General features: G+C 44.1%; 1 protein-coding gene across 9 annotated transcripts in view; it reads left to right on the forward strand.

Moving 5' to 3' along the window:
• The window catches only part of rut (adenylate cyclase rutabaga), a 41,662-nt gene that overhangs the window by 21,148 nt on the left and 3,432 nt on the right, over positions 1–17,082 (forward strand). For 2 of the 9 annotated variants that reach the window (XM_070210558.1, XM_032439694.2), the window contains exons 3-15: positions 5,664–5,925; positions 7,278–8,012; positions 8,076–8,203; positions 8,765–9,068; positions 9,188–9,442; positions 10,780–10,974; positions 11,575–12,048; positions 12,119–12,309; positions 12,372–12,482; positions 12,600–12,840; positions 12,975–13,341; positions 13,414–14,657; positions 15,673–16,805. In XM_070210558.1, coding sequence (XP_070066659.1) covers positions 5,725–5,925; positions 7,278–8,012; positions 8,076–8,203; positions 8,765–9,068; positions 9,188–9,442; positions 10,780–10,974; positions 11,575–12,048; positions 12,119–12,309; positions 12,372–12,482; positions 12,600–12,840; positions 12,975–13,341; positions 13,414–14,657; positions 15,673–16,805 — 5,579 coding nt within the window. In that variant the 5' untranslated portion in view covers positions 5,664–5,724. The remainder of the gene's footprint in view (positions 1–5,663; positions 5,926–7,277; positions 8,013–8,075; positions 8,204–8,764; positions 9,069–9,187; positions 9,443–10,779; positions 10,975–11,574; positions 12,049–12,118; positions 12,310–12,371; positions 12,483–12,599; positions 12,841–12,974; positions 13,342–13,413; positions 14,658–15,672; positions 16,806–17,082) is intronic. The other 7 variants (XM_070210576.1, XM_070210605.1, XM_070210612.1 and 4 more) reach the window with 7 other exon arrangements.

Genomic DNA, 17,082 nt, shown 5'->3' on the forward strand with positions numbered 1-17,082 from the left:
TTGTCCTAGAGAAGCAGAGTATAGTTTACATTTATTACAGTTTGTAGAACACGGTAGGCAATGGTCTATAATTTCGGCCAAATTGTTGTACAAGTGCGTTTGCAAATCTCTAGAAACCGACGCAAATCAACTAAAATCTAAGCATAATCTCACATAAGACGTGTTCGTATTTTGGACATACGACAATGACTCACTGACAATTAGGACGTATAAGTGAACATCTTTTGGGCCCAGAACAATGTGTTTGGTATAGATACCACCTACATATATATTCGTATTATGCTCATAAATAAACCCGACCAAGCTGATGCTGACATCACAGGAAGAACAAGACAACAACAGCAGCTGAGAAAGCTAATTGAGCGACAAAACGCACACAAATATTGGCACATATATACATGTTTATTTATGTAGATACACGCATATATTTCACTATGTTTTGGAATGGAAGTTGAATTCAACACATGATAATAAAATATCCCATGGCACAACCATCTGGACAATCTAGAGACAGAGGGGGGCAACGTGAGGCCGACACATGTAGGGGTTCCACATGCGACATCAAATTGGCCCAATCGATTGGCGATATATTTTGGATGTGGCCAATCCCAAGGGCGTGGTAGGGTAGGGGGAGGGGGCACCAAAAGCCATAGAAAATTGGCCTATAATACAATTATTTTGCGCTTCCTTTGAGTCTTTGCTCTGCTTCATGTTGGTCCGCTAATTGATTTGTCGTCGGCATTTTATAAATAAATAAAAAAAAAAACGAATACAAGTTAAGTAAAAACAATGCAGTGTAGTTGCAACCGACTGAACAATTCTCTGTTCACAGAATCGAATAGAACATTTTTGATGATGGGCTCAGCGGCTCTAAGGGAGTAAACCGTGAGCAATGGCTTTCAACGGTCAATTCATGAGGACGCAAATAAAGTTTTGGCAAGATCTTTAACTAACTAACTCTTTCTGAACCTTTCGGAGATATAGTTTAGCGATTGATCTTGACCTCTAGGGGTTATGACTAATCCTCCTTGCCATATCTGTTGAATCTAGCTAAAAAACTGTACGAGTTATATGTCGACTTACTTTATCTTTATCTGCACGGACAACAGGACGAACACAAAGCCAATATGCTCGTTTGCATTTTGTTAATAGACTCTTAAAAGGTCAAAATTTGAGCGAAAAATCTAAAGCGCGTGCCGCAGCCGCCATCCACTCAGCGCTTAATTAACTTACTGCTTAAAATGTATGTAAAATTAATTAATTTTGCTACAGGCTGATAGTGCCATGCCCACGTATGGTTTGATGTGGGCGTTGCACCTCAGAGTGGCGCAGCACTATATATCAGCAAATTGCAATCGGAAACTATTGTCTGATTGAATTTTCTTTGGCAGAGGCAAGCGAACGAAAGGCCTGCTTTTATTATAAATATTTATGGTACCACATGGCGTATGAGTGCGTTTGCGAGTTTATTTGTGCCTGGGGCGGGTTGTAAGTGAAGCTGAGCATTGGCTATTGGAAATGTTTTTAATTGCACACAAAACTGCACAGACGGCAATAGCACGTTCTCTAGAAGCCAAAAAGTGCCGGAAAGCGAAACAATCGAGTTATAAAATTGAGAGTAACGATATTTTATTCCAAGAACTGTCAGCATTCTCTTTTGCCTAGATGCAGTAAAGTACTTGAACATTTTACCTGGCGGCGGCGTCGGCGTGGCCGGTGTATAATTAATAAAGTTGAAAATGTAAATGGTACAAAAATGTATTGTGTAATTGAATCTACTCAAATTGCTTACACTGAGTAAATGATGCGCTCGTTACTTCTGTTTTAAATAATAATATAAAAACTAGAAGCTACATGTCAGGTCTGAGGGTCAATAGTTCTTTCTGCTAATGTATTAAGTTAACAAGAGAAAATATATATACTTGCCTAATTGTGCAGATATATTCGATATTAAACCAATTCAGAGAATAAACTATAAAATTGTTTTGATACACTTTAAGTGGTTTGTAGTTGCTTTTGGACTGCATCAGTGGTCGGCACTTTTTGGTTTCCTTTTTCCTAATTGTATCTTAATATTTACAGCCGTGTGCGTCATTATGTTGTTTGTAGTTTGTTGTTGTTGTTGTTATTGTTATTGTTCTTGGCACTTGTTTGGCTTTGCTTAATTTGTTGCTAGAGCTTTCTGGCCAACAAAAGCGAACATCTGAATTTGGCAATTGGAAATTATCAATTTGATTGATTATAATTACATAGTTGCGCCCACCAAGTCGTCTAATGATGATGATGATGATGCTGATGATAATGACAATGCAGCTAATGATGATTCTGGCGCTGCGCATCTTAATTGCTGCCAATTGATGCAATCAAAGATGGGACACTGCTAAGATTCGTTTGATTCGAAAATCAGCAATCACAAATCAGTGAAAATTCTAATTGAAGCCTTTTACATGACGCTGTATTTGCAATTTTGTCTCCACTGATTGACAATGGGCTGCCCTCGTTGTAGGCGGGGGCGTGTAGGAGGGCGTAGCCTTTAATTGAGTGTCTGCCGCCTTCTAGTGTTTTGGCAAAGAAATTCATTAAGCGCCCCGTAGAAACTGGTCGCATGCATCCGTCAAGCGGAAACATTGAAAATCACAAGAAATTTTCTTGTTTTTCTGACATTCGCTTTTTCCTAACCAATTTTTAAATTGCTTTTGTTGCTGCTGTGTGGGCGAAACCAGCCAGAGAAAGAGAGCAGAGCTGTTGCCAAAAAAAAAAATCGGAAAGAAAAGAAAAAATAAACGCTGGTCAAGCAAATTGCGCGTGTCTAAAAGATTTGCGTTGGTTAAACGGCAGCCCGATGGCTGCCTGATTTGGCAAGTCATTTCATAATGCGATGCTCGAAAAGCTGTCACTATAAAGCAGATCATCGTTAGATGACGCCATTTGGCAACACATCCCCATTACATTATCTGCTTGAAAGCTATAAGCTGCATCACTTCAAATGAGCTTAGGCAAATCATTTAAGATAGCCAAATCATTGCTGAGAGTCTTTTTCTAATCGTTTAGGAGTAGGGCCTAATGTGAATCAGTTAAATCATTCAAGTCTACATCCTGGATTTAATTTTTGCATTTTGTCCGAAAATAACCTATTAAAGAACTGTGTTCGCGGCATCAATGAGGTCCCAGGCATAGCTATTTTCAATGAACTCCCCCTTATCGTATTTTCAAGTGACATTTTTATTGAAAAAAGCGAGAACAAGCTTCTTTAACGCTTAAGCTATTTATTTATGTTAAGCTTATTTTCTCGCCTCTCTACGAGCTTCTTCCTTTGAGCATCACCTGTTTACTTTGCTTCTCGCTTAGCTTCTTGCTGCTTTTCTTGCTTAGTTTCATGCGCTAAGGCAGGCCCAGCTGCTTTGCTAGCCGCGATGCGCCTTGTTTTGCTTCTGCTTGTTTCTCGCTTTGCTCGTTTATTTTAACTTTACCATCTGCTCTGCTTCTCCCTTTGATTCTATATACTCTATGCGCTCTATGCTTAATAAATTAATAAAAGCCATTTGACTCAATATTTGTGCACTGTTCAATTCAACTCCATTCAGTTGAGTTCAGTTCAGCAGGCACTTGAAATCCGTTGAACTTTAGCAGTTAATTTGCGAGGTATATCCCCAGCTAAAGATACTTGCCAGCATAATTAGAGTAACTCATGTTTATCGCCATATCGCAACATTTGAGCTGATGTTTGCACAGTTGTGAGGCACCGACATCAAAATTGATCGTCAACACATACTTTTTGCCATCCCCTGCTGTATCAGAAATGTTTTGATGACTTTTTGTCAGTTTGTTTGCTTGGCTTTCCGTCCGTTTGACGATTTCTTTCGCATTTGGCAGCTTTAATAAATTTTGATGTGCGCATTTTGCATTTCGCGGCATTTATAATTATAATTGTAAGACGTGAATATTTTTAATTTGCATGCACATACTTAATGCTTTTAACCCCTCCGCACACCGCCTCCACCAAACCGAATCCACAGCTATTCCAACCAATCTAAACGCTTGCGAATATGTGTGTGCGTGTGGGCTTGTCCAAAAAATATTCTATTTGAGGCACGCCAAGTGCCCCCGACTAGTTTCAGAACATTTTTGAGTTATGCAAGTGTAAATATTTCACACCGCAGGCTATCAATTTACGTCAAATGAAATTCATGTTTCGCTTCAATTTATTTTACTTTTTTTTTGTTTTCAACAATTACTTGCATATTTATGTGTGCAGCATAAATTGGTGGTGTGTGCTAATTTCATGGCTGTCGTCGATGCACTCATTTCTGTTGCCCATTAATATTCTGCTTAAGTTAAAGTATATTAATTGTACAACGTTTGGTGTGGGCTGATTTTGCAAAAGAAAAGTGCGCTACAGAAAGATTGATTTAATAAGTATGAGTGCTCTAGTCAGGAGTGCCAGACTAGGAGATGCTCTGTACCCCGCGGCAAGCTGTCGTTGCACACAATCTAGCTTCTATCTATCCATACAGAAGTATACACATATACATGCACACATACTCTTAACGCAGCTACTGTGAGTGTCATTCTTAAGTATCTTCGGTGTTAAATACTTTGAATCTGTGTTAACTATACAAGAATCTATACACCAAGTTTGGAGTCGAGTCGATATCTTAAACGAAAATATCCTCGTTCTGCGTTTGGTATGCGAGCATATATATTTCATATATAGTTCAGACATGCGGACGGACATTTAAAGGGACTTGACTAGATCGACTCGGCTCGTCGTCCTGATCTAGCTTATATATGTATGCATGTATGGGGTCTGAGATACTTCCTTCTGCTTTATACACATATTGCCACGATATCATTATACCCACCTTTATAGCCATTATAATATGATTGTTTGTTAGGTAAAACCCACAGAGCCAAGAAATCTACATGTTACTGTGAGGGTATTTCTTAGTCGAGATTAAGTAGCATTCTTAATTTTCATATTTTACCCATCGTTCGCTCTCTCTCTCTCTCTCTCTCTCTCTCTCTCTCTCTCTCTCTCTCTCTCTCTCTCTCTCTATCTCTCTCGTTGATATTCCATGCTGCTTGCGTAGACCCGTACGAGTAACTTGAAGTATTCGCAAAATGAATTTGTGCATAATATTTTAATGAATTTAACGGATTGCCGCATACAAATCGTGATTTATCTTCTCTTTTGGCTGACTGTCGCCGAAGAAGCGGCCGCTTGGCTCGGTGAGTGGGGGCATGTGGTATGCGGGTACATTGTTGTGGCGTGGGCGTGGCCCGCAAAAGTGAACCGGCACAATACGGAAAATGGGAAAACTGACCAAACGGACATGAACATTGATTGATTTCACGCCAGAAAACAGCCGCAGAGCAGAGCGAGCTGCTTATTTTTAGCGGTTATTTTCAGCGGGCGTGAAGTTCGACGCTGCGGCTGGCGGAGGGCATGAAATGAAAATGTTATTTTAAGTTGTGTGACAGCGGGCGAGCGGCGCGGTTGGCAGGCGGCACAATTTTCCTAGCCAGTGATTGCGTGCCACGGAAAATGCCAAAACACATTTGCCTAAACGACGTGCAACATTTCAAGGTCGAACCCTAAAAACCTAACAAAAGCCAAAAAAAATGCCCCTTCCACTAACTAATTTCCACCTGTTTCATTGCAGCCCTTGAACTTGGCAGACCGTTGGATAGCAGCCGCTTGGCGGCGGCGGCGACGGCAGCCGCATGGATCATGCCGTCAAGGCGACGCGCGGCCGCCCGCTCAACACGCTGCGCTTCGAGAACGACGAGCTGGAATGCCTCTACCAGCGTTACACCCTCAAGCTGCAGCGCTTCTCGGTGCTGGGCGTCGTTGCGCTCGTGGTGGTGCTCTGTGGTGTGATGGCCGCCCTATCCCTGGCCTTCAACAATGCGGCCACTTTTCATGTAAGTAATGCAAGTAATGCGCACTTTTCATGCGAACTTTTTGCTTAAAGCCAACTGGTACCGGATAGTTAGCCGGGCTTGTTTGCATATACAAGCTGTCGATGGGCTTGCCACTCGATTAAAAAGTAAACAACAACTGGATTTAAATGGCTATAAATATGTTTGAATAAGTATTTAGAGACAGCGAATAACAGAGACTGATGCCAAAGATTAAACACATACTAGTCAATGTGGAAAAAAGATTGAAAATTATTTGTTGATTGATTGTTCCTGACCTAAAGTTTGCACTTTTGCCATAATTATTATTATCTTATTCATGTTTTATTACTATTAATATTATTATTTCGATTATTACGTATACGCATAATTTGTAACTGAGACGGATGCCAAAGATTAAACACATACATGTCGATGTGGCAAAAATTCAGTTTGGGCTGTTATTATTATTACTATTATTATTATTATTTTATTCATGTTTATTTTGTTTATTTTGGTTATTAATAATTCGTATAAGCAATATTACGTATACGAGTATACATACGTATAATTCGTATACGTAATAATACGTATAACAATATATGGTCCATGTATAACTTATTGAAAGAGCGTAACTTTATAGAATATTTCGTTTATTTGGAACTAATTTAAAGACTCGCGTCATGTAAACCTTGAACAAACTTAATTTGATATGTTGGTACCATGAATCTTCTTTTACCAACACTACATGCTTCTCGGATCAGGGGTAGGGATTGGGGTCTTCCGAAATCGATTTTAATCAATTGCTTGGAAACGGGGCAAGTTCATAATGTTCATAATGGCAAGTCTTTAGCTATAATACGTGTTGACATCGATACGTTTATACGTACGCATAGACGGACGGGCGGACAGACAAACAGACGGACTTGGCTAGATTATCTCGGCTATTGATGCTGATCATGAATATATGTTTATTTTATGGGGTCGGAGATGCTTGCTTTTGCTCTTATATGTACATTTGCACAAAACCCCCTTTCTATCCCCTTTCTACCCATATTCAATGGGTTCAGGGTATATGTAAAGTTTATCCGAAGCTAGTACATGATCTAATATATTTTCAAATCATGTGCCACGCATATGTATATAATACTATTATTTATTATATAAGCATTTGAGTCAGAAGGAATTGTGAACTAAAAAGCTCTTCCTACTAAGACCTAACGCCAGCCGACATGCGAATCCCAACTTGGAATCTCAATGAACGTAGCTTATTTGCAGAAGATGGCATCAGAATCAGTTCAGTGTCTGTCAAAACTTTTAATATTCATTTACGAAACGCAACCTAATTGATAATGTGTTATTCTCTTTGACCTCAGAATATCTTCAACTCGATTTTGTGTGTGATATTCGCCGTTGTGCTGGTGCTGCTGCAGTGCTCGGTGATCAAGGATCACCATTTGCCGACGCTGTGCTATGGAATTCTGCTGTTTACGGCCAGCATTTGCATAGTGTCCATGCCGACGCTGGGCAGCGTATTTCCGGTTGATACCAAGGAGGTGATGGCCGAGGGTGTCTGGCAGATAGTGTTTGTGGTCTTTCTTGCGTACGCTATGATGCCGCTGCAGATTTGGGAGGCGGTCGCCTTTGGCATTGCATTGCCCTCGGTGCACATTAGCATTACGGTCTATAAGATCTTTACAGCTGCGTTGCGGTATCTGGAATACAATCAGCTGATAGCCAACATTGTCATCTTTATTGGAGTGAATGTTGCCGGCCTGGTGGTCAACATTATGATGGAACGTGCACAGCGTCGGGCATTTTTGGACACACGCAACTGCATTGCCGCACGTCTCGAGATACAGGATGAGAACGAGAAGTTGGAGAGATTGCTGCTCTCGGTGCTGCCGCAGCACGTGGCCATGCAGATGAAGAACGATATACTGTCGCCAGTGGCCGGACAATTCCATCGCATCTACATACAAAAGCACGAGAACGTGAGCATCCTGTTTGCGGACATAGTCGGCTTCACTGTGCTCTCCTCCCAGTGCAGCGCCCAGGAGCTGGTGCGCCTGCTCAACGAGCTCTTCGGCCGCTTCGATCAGCTGGCGCATGTGAGTTGCAACCTTGCTGCCAAAGCCCGGCTTCAAGATTCTAATCTTCCGTTTTTTGTTTAGGACAACCACTGCTTGCGCATCAAGATATTGGGCGATTGCTATTACTGCGTCTCTGGCCTGCCAGAGCCGCGCAAGGATCACGCCAAATGCGCCGTGGAAATGGGACTCGATATGATCGATGCCATTGCGTGAGTACAGAATATCTTTCAAATATATATTTATATTTAATACTAAAAATATATCGATCTGTAAAACTCTTGCTAAGGGTATATTTATTAGGCTGTGTAAAATGCTTTATTAAGCTTCTGAAATGTATTCAAGCATATCACCTTTGATATTCGCATTTTGGGAATTTTTTTATATCCTTGCTAATGGTATTCTACTTTTGTCACGAAATGTGATACGCACAGAAAAAGAAGACGTCTTCCACCATAGACACATTATCCTTTTGCAGCCAATATATAAGATATTTTTAGCTAATACGGCATTTAGTATTTTCACCATGCTCGAATTAATAGATCACACAGTCATATAGACAAAACTCGTACCTTTACCTTTTCTATTTCCCAAGATATCTTACTCAGATAGCTGCAAATTTGTATTCAATTTAACTAACTAGCATATAATATATGGCTAGTATGGGAACAATCGGTCGGCAAGAGTACTTAATTGCCGGGTTGTCACAGATCGCCGTGTTTAGTTGTCATTTTTAATTTCGTCGCTTAATCCAATTTCTTGCTGTCGCACAGTACCGTTGTGGAGGCCACCGATGTCATCCTGAACATGCGCGTGGGCATACATACGGGCCGTGTGCTCTGCGGCGTTCTGGGCCTGCGCAAGTGGCAGTTCGATGTGTGGTCCAATGATGTGACGCTTGCCAACCACATGGAGTCGGGCGGCGAGCCGGGGCGAGTGCATGTGACGCGCGCCACCCTTGATTCGCTCTCGGGCGAGTACGAGGTGGAGGCGGGTCACGGCGATGAGCGCTCCTCGTATCTGCGGGATCATGGTGTCGACACGTTCTTCATTGTGCCGCCGCCGCATCGACGTAAGGTGAGTTGTTGTATGCGATTTGTGATCTTTCAATTAGCTGCTGCTTGTAGCGTTTGCTCTCATTTTGCCCATCTCTAACTCTTACTTGTTGGTATTGTGCATCGATGTCTCTATTGCAGCCTCTAATGCTAAACACGCTTGGTGTACGCTCGGCGATCGGTAGTCGGCGCAAGTTGTCATTTAGAAACGTTTCGAATGTGGTCATGCAGCTGCTGCACACCATCAAGTTCTCGGAACCGGTGCCGTTCTCCAACATTGCCACCGGCTCATTTCCATCGGCGGCTGCCGCCTTGGGCGGCGGTGCGGCACGTGGCAGCAGCGCCGACGCGGCAACCACGGCCAGCGTTCAGGTGTCGGAAAAGGGTTCGCGCAAGGTAAGTGCTCACCATGCCCACAATTGTTTTAGTCTATAGTATTTAGTTGAAAGACCTTAGTCCAGTGTTTCGAGATCAGAGACTCGTAGCTCCTTAGACGTAGCTCAGTTCTGTGCATGTCCGGGTAATATCCTTATTTTTGTTTATTTTAATTTAATTTTTTTTTCATGGGGCACAGTCTTGGGTGGTTTCTCAAAATGTATCCCAGGGATACACTCGAATCTCAATGATCTGTCGTCGGCTTGCTGTAAAGCACGACAATTCCTTATGATTTCTTTCGTTGATTTCTTTCTTTTCGTTTACTTTCAGGATGCGGTAAGTTCACCTTACATATAAGTATAGTATGAAATGTCCCAAAAGTCCCAACCAAAACTCCGTACCCCTTTGTTTATTGTTTTTCAAAATTGTGGGCCCTTTTGTTTTGTAGACGCAATATCTTGCATAGCATATGAATACTTATTAATTTTAATCGGAATATGCGTAGAACAGTTGGAGCTCAGTAATCGTTATCTTTTGATTCGTATTATGTAATTCGTAATCCGTACTGTTGTATCTACTAACATCTGTACTGTACTGTACTGGCCGAAACTATATAAACTATCGTTTTTTTGTGTTTGTGTCGATGTTGTGCGTACCTTGTGTAAAGAGTAGAAGAAAAAAATAACGTTTAGTTATTGGACTCATCGGTAATACCCACTAACAGCAACACTCGACATCCGACACGACCTCTGATCTTATCATTACTGATCGAAGAAATAAAAAAAAGAAAAAACACACACAACACTTGACACAATTTCACAAAAAGCAACTAATCAGATCAATTAACTACACTAAAGCAGCTTTAGGCAAACTAAATTTGAAATTTTTCAAACAATTGAATTATTAGAAATATTGAAAGCCAATTATTGCTTGATATTTGAAAAATAAGTTGAATATATGAAACACTAAACATACACTAAAAATTGTACACTGTTATTTTGCATATTTGCTATCAAAGTTTCAGTTCCAGTTCCAGTTCCAGTTTCCGGTTCAGTTTCACTTTCGTTAAGTTTCCTGTCGCCGAATTACGTTTCCGTTTGCGTTTATCTTGCCCTTTGTTTCTATAAGCTATTTATATCCTTTGTCTCAATATCATTTTCTCTATAAATATTTATATCTTATCTATATAACTTAATCCTTATCTACCTTAACCATATTTAACTATCGTACTTCTCGCTATATTTTTGGCTATTCTATTTTAATTTACAATTTAAGTAATATATATATATATACATACATACGTATACAAACTATATATATACATATATATGAATACTGTGTATACTTCTCTGATCTAGGTAATACGTCTACAAAAAATCTTGCATGCTACCCCGCCACCGCACGGCATCGGCTATGGCAGCGTCGTCGGCAGCGGCGTCGGCAGCGGCGGTGGCGGTGGGGGGGGCAGTGTTCAAGTGACCGTAGGCACAAGTCCCAATTCAACAGCGAGTACGATTAGTCGCATACATAGGCACAATCACAAGAATAATAAAGTGAGCAGAGGAGCAACAAAAAAAAAAAAAAAAAAAAAAAACAAATGTTTAATTTTCGTTCACATTCGTTCAGTCTTGTATTCGTTATGTATTGTGTTGTGTCGTTCACGTTCGTTCACGTTCGTGCGTTATGTGCTGTGTTGCTAACTCATAAGTATTCGATTCGTTAAGTGTTCGTTAAGTTTTTTTTTTTTTTAATCTTTATTATGTTTTGTACCTGTTATGGCTTTTAGTTTGGGGCGGGCTTTAATACTAATTATTTGCGGCGTTTCGTTGAGTTTCGTTAAGTGTCGTTAAGTTTCATAAAAATTTGCGATTAGCTCACATTTGAACATTTGTCGCATGTGCAGTCGTGACGCACCCATTTCGTCCAGTTGCGTTACTTTCGTCGAGTCTCACAAAGCATGTCGCTACACAGCTCTGTTCTCAACCGCATGCCCTAGATCCATTTAGTTTACTTTTTGGTACTTGGTACTTTGGTATTGGTATTATTACTTTCGATATAGCCAGCCAGCCAGCCAGCACACTGCCAAAAACCTGCCGAGAACAATAACTAGCACTAACTTGACCCATTTTTGTCTTACCTGCATTCCCACACAGTCACAGTCTAAGGTCGCGGACAAGTTCAAGCGACCGTTCCGCAAGCGTCATTCTGTGGCTGCTCATCATCAGCCGACAAATCGGGTGAATCGCTTCCTCTCCCAGGCCATAAATGCGCGTTCCGTTGATTGTGACAAATCGGAGCATGTGGACCGATTGACGCTGCGCTTTCGGCAGAGCGACAAGGAGCGGGAATACCATAAGGACTTTGATTTGGGCTTCACCACGGCCATGGGCTGTTCCCTGCTGTTGCTAATACTTGGCGCCGCACTGCAGGTGACCGCATTGCCGCGCACTTTTATCCTGTTGCTGTTGTTCCTCACGGCCTTCATTTGGGTCAGTGCCATACTGATGCTCCTGCTGGCCGTTCGCCTCAAGTGGATCATCTGGGATATATCCGAGAGCTTCTCGCTGCGCATGGCCATCACCATATTCACCATTATACTCATCTATTCCGTGGGCCAGGTGAATGTGGTAAGTGTTAAGCGTTTGCCATAGCAAATGGCATCTGTACGTTCAAAGCTGACCCCCTTTTAACGCCCAGTTTACCTGCGTTACGGATCATCCCTGCTCGGGTAACGTATCTATTTTGGACTATCAAAGCCTGGACTCTCATGGGTTCGACATGTCGCCGGCGCCCAGCAAACCGATTGATGCTCATCGCAAGTGCTCCTTGCCCCAATATGTATCCCTCTCGGCAGCCTTTGCCTTTCTGTCCGTCTCCGTGTTTCTCAGGTGAGTGCGGTTGCTGTTTAATTCGGGAATTCTTTTAACTGTGACCTTCTCCATCTTCGCAGATTGCCGATTATATTCAAATCGCTGCTCGTCCTGGGCATGGGGACCATCTATGGCCTGTTCATTGAGCTGTCGCATCAGAATATCTTTGAGTGCTACGACACGCGCGTCAAGTAGGTGGTCAAGGGTCACTCTACTGACCCACATATATACACAATTTTTTTTTTTATCCATATCCCCATATACATATATTTATATGCTTGTATCTAAGCCATTAATCAACATTTTAGAGCATCCATTCCGCTTCATTTGATCTCATTGGCGCGCATTGTCATCTTTATGATTGCGATATTGGTGCACGGGCGTTTGGTGGAGGGCACTGCCCGTCTGGACTTTCTCTGGCAGCTGCAGGCCTCCCAGGAGAAGAAGGAAATGGATGTACTGCAGGAGTCGAACAAGCGCATTTTGCACAATTTGCTGCCCGCTCATGTGGCTGCACATTTCCTCGATGCGCAATTTCGTAACAATATGGTAAGAGACATCGACCGTCCGGCCAATCCGGTAGCCCGACCAACCGGCCCGCGGCACACGGCACCCTGCACCCAGCAGCTCGCACTGACCCATTGACCCACTACTTTACCACCTGCTTTTTTTGTTTTGCCTAGGAGCTCTATCATCAGAGTTACGCCAAGGTGGGCGTCATATTTGCCAGCGTGCCAAACTTTAATGAGTTCTATACCGAAATGGATGGGTCCGATCAGGGTCTGGAGTGCCTGCGCCTGCTCAACGAGATCATTGCCGATTTCGATGAGCTGCTCAAGGAGGATCGCTTTCGGGGCATTGACAAGATCAAGACCGTCGGCAGTACCTATATGGCCGTGGTTGGCCTCATACCCGAATACAAGATTCAACCCAACGATCCCAACTCGGTGCGTCGTCACATGACAGCGCTTGTTGAATATGTCAAGGCCATGCGGCTCTCCCTTCAGGAGATTAACAGTCACTCCTACAATAACTTTATGCTTCGCGTGGGTGAGTATTCCTCCAGAGCACTAGACACCATGCGTGGCACTCACTTTAATAATAAACCAAACCAATCAACAGGCATTAATATTGGACCTGTTGTGGCGGGCGTGATCGGTGCGAGGAAGCCACAGTATGATATCTGGGGTAATACGGTGAATGTGGCCAGTCGCATGGATTCCACCGGCGTGCCCGGCTACTCACAGGTCACCCAGGAGGTAGTGGACAGTTTAATTGGCTCGCACTTTGAGTTCCGCTGCCGTGGCACCATCAAGGTGAAGGGGAAAGGCGACATGGTCACCTATTTCCTTTGCGATAGCAGCAGCAATGCGCTCAATGGCGAGGTGCGCAACGCCATGATCAGCAGCCGGCCGGCGGCGTCTGCGAATGAAACGCAGGGGCATCAGTCCCTCACACATGGTGCTGCTGGTGGTGGCGGTGGCGCTGGCGGTGGCATGCATCCGGCCGAGTACTACCAGAAGACGTCACAATTCCAAGAGAATCGTCTCAATACGGATACGTACAGCAAAAAAGATAATGGCCATCTGTACAATGTGTGTGGTGAGGAGCAACAGCTGCTGCTGCAGCATCAGCATCCACAGCCGCTGCCGCTGCCTGCACCACCCGCCCAACACCACCATTTGCATCAGCAGCAACAGCAGCGGCTCAACAGCAAGCTTCAGAAGCAGCCCAATTTTATGACCAATGGTGGATTGCCCAATATACGCGAGAATGGACACAATGGCGAGCTGCACTATTCGGCCACAAATATGATGCCGACTGCAGCAACAGTTACGGCTGCAGTGCAACAACAGCAGCAACAACAACAACAGCAACAACAACAGCAGCAACAGCAGCTCCAACTCCAGCACCAGCTCCAGATCCAGCACCAGCACCAGGTCCAGCACCAGTCCATTCCTTCGGTAATGTTGCGCGAATTCAATATAATTGAGAATCCGAATACCGGTGGCAGGCATCAGCAGCTGCAGCAGCATCAACAGCAGCAACAGCAGCTGGAACAGTTGCCGTCGGCGCAGCGGCCATATCCACATGCCAATAGCCTCGATGGAGGTGGCGTTGGGGGTGTGGTCGGTGTGCTGGGCGGTGATTGTTTCATGGTGCCGCGGCGCGAACAGCTGCGCAGCTATGCGCCGCCGCCGGCGCTGCCCTTTAACCAGCATGGCCAGCATCACCCACTGCATCATCTGTATCACCAGCATCAGCATTTGAATCAGCATCAGCCATCGTCCTCCAGCCTAAGCTATGGCCACTGCCGTGAGAGCGAGCCGCTATTGCATGCCAGCAGCGTCGCACCGGTAGCCAAGGTGAGTGAAGACGTTGACCTCATGATCTGGAGCAAAGAGATACTACTCTAAACGAAGCCCGCTCCCAACCCCAGCAGCCACCTAACGTGCCAATCCACCAGGCAACCAGCCGAGACTCCACCCAACTCCGCCCAACCACCAACCCATCCATTTGTAACTAATACAAAGCATGCATAAAGCAACCCATGTAAATGTTTGAGTGTGTGTGTGTGTGCGTCAGCGCACACAGAAAAAGTCGCTGGTTCGACTTACGATTCGAACAAACTCCCTGACATTAGGCTCGGCCCGTATACATCCGTTCGCAATACTTATAGAAAAGGAGCAAAGAAGAGATATACAAAAATTAGGCAAATATGGGCCATATTTCCACTATAAGTGCAATAGAGAGAGAGAGCGAAAGAAAGGGAAAAAGAAAGAGAAAGAGAGAGAGAGAGAGAGAGAGAGAGAGTAGTATAATTTAGCTACCAGTAAAGGGATATTTATTATGGACCCAATGAATAATCAATAAAAATTATCATTTTTCTTGCAATATAAACTGCTTTTGTAGGTAAGCTTGAGAATAAAACTCTTTTTAAGATGCATTATATTAGATTTTTTAATTAACTGAGCTATTCAAAACTATTTTATAGTTAAATATAAAAAAACTTGCTTCTGTTTATCCCGTTGGTATCTTAGATTTCGGATAGCATATCATATTTATTGATTCAGTAAAGTGATGTAGCTGATATTTCAGTTTGTATTAATAAACTGATGGAGATCCGTTTATACACCCAATTAGACAGACACACACAACAGCACACACACACACACACACACACACACACACACACACACACATTTTTGATATATTACAATAAACCTCTTCCGTGCCAACTCTTGTGAATGATGCCCCATTATTGATTGTTTTTATATTTGTATTTGTATTATATAAGTATTTGACTATCTGTGTGTCTCTAACTATGTTCCACTCTTTGCATGCTATCGCACCACGCCCACATTCACGACTAACACCTAGATCATGCCCATGCAGCATGCGCCAAAGTACGAGCCACCACGTTACACCTGTCCCAACTCCATGTTGTCACTGCAGCAGCAACATCAACAACATCAACCGCAGCAACAGCAGCAGCAGCAACTGCCGGAGCGTCAGTATGCGCTCTACTCACAGCAGCCGCCGCTGCCGCAGCTGCCACCGAAGCCGGCACTGAGAAGCTACCTGAAGCCGCTGCCCAAGCTGCCAACGGATGTTGAGGAGAATCGCGAAATGTCATCGACGGATGATTTGAGCTCTAGGCCGCATTCGCCCTCGATGAGCAGCTCCGATGAGAGCTATTCGAAGACCACCGAGGGCGAGGGTGACGGCGACGAGGACTCGCCTCGCATCAATGGCGGCCATCTGCAGCGCAACGGACACGGCAACGGGCTCGGCGTTGGGATTGGCATTGGCTACAATGTTGGTCGAGTGAATCCGCTGCAATGGCTCTACCCCTGCGATATACAAGTGGATCCCACATCGCCGATTGTGGACATGGCGCAGCTGCGCGACTTTGAGCTCAGCTCGACGACCGAGAGCCAGGGCCAGCAGACGACCAGCAACACGACCAGCAACACGCAGCACAAAGGCGACAGCTGCAATAGTTTTGACTACCAGCAGAAGCCGGCAGCAGGAGTGGCGGTATCGGGGACAACAGCGGGAGCAGCAGCTGCCACCAAGTCGCCCTTTGAGAGGGAACTGCAAAGATTGCTCAACGAATCCTCGCGGGCACGCTGCCAGGCCACCGCAACGGCGGTGGCAAACGATTCCGAGCAAACGACCAGCAATGGCAGCGCTCGCCACAACGTCGATCTGAGCTATTCGGCCAGCAACAGCAAGCTGAGCTCCATCAATGGGCACGTGCAGGGTCTCGAGGGGCTCGAGGGCGGCTCCAGCAGCAATGGCAATCTCAGTGGTGGCAGCAACTCGAATAGCGGCAACAACAACTATCATAAGGATCAACAGCAGCAGGATCATGATCTGCTCGCCATGGCCATTCAGGTAAACGGCAAGCTTCCCATGAGCAACAGCTTCATGATATCCAAGCATCCCGTCGGCCTCGAGGCCATCAAGGAAATAACGCGCCACAAGAACCCCTCCGAGTCCAGTCAAATGTGAGTAAAGCACAACTAACTGCAATCATTAACCAGCCTAGCCAGCCATAACCCACCACCCATAACCCATTGGCCAATGCCTTGAACCGGTTCCGACACCCGCCCCCATATGTATCTAATACCAAGCAGCAGCCATCGACATAACCATAACCATAACCATAACCAAGTTCCAATCACTTACGCATTTTTATAGGATCCGAAGTATCGCCGGATCGGTCAAGATACAAGCAAATCCCTCAGCTCTGTTTTAGCATACCTGAGCTGAATACGCCTATTT

This window comes from Drosophila virilis, chromosome X (genome assembly GCF_030788295.1).
Source record: "Drosophila virilis strain 15010-1051.87 chromosome X, Dvir_AGI_RSII-ME, whole genome shotgun sequence".
Lineage (NCBI taxonomy): Eukaryota > Metazoa > Arthropoda > Insecta > Diptera > Drosophilidae > Drosophila > Drosophila virilis.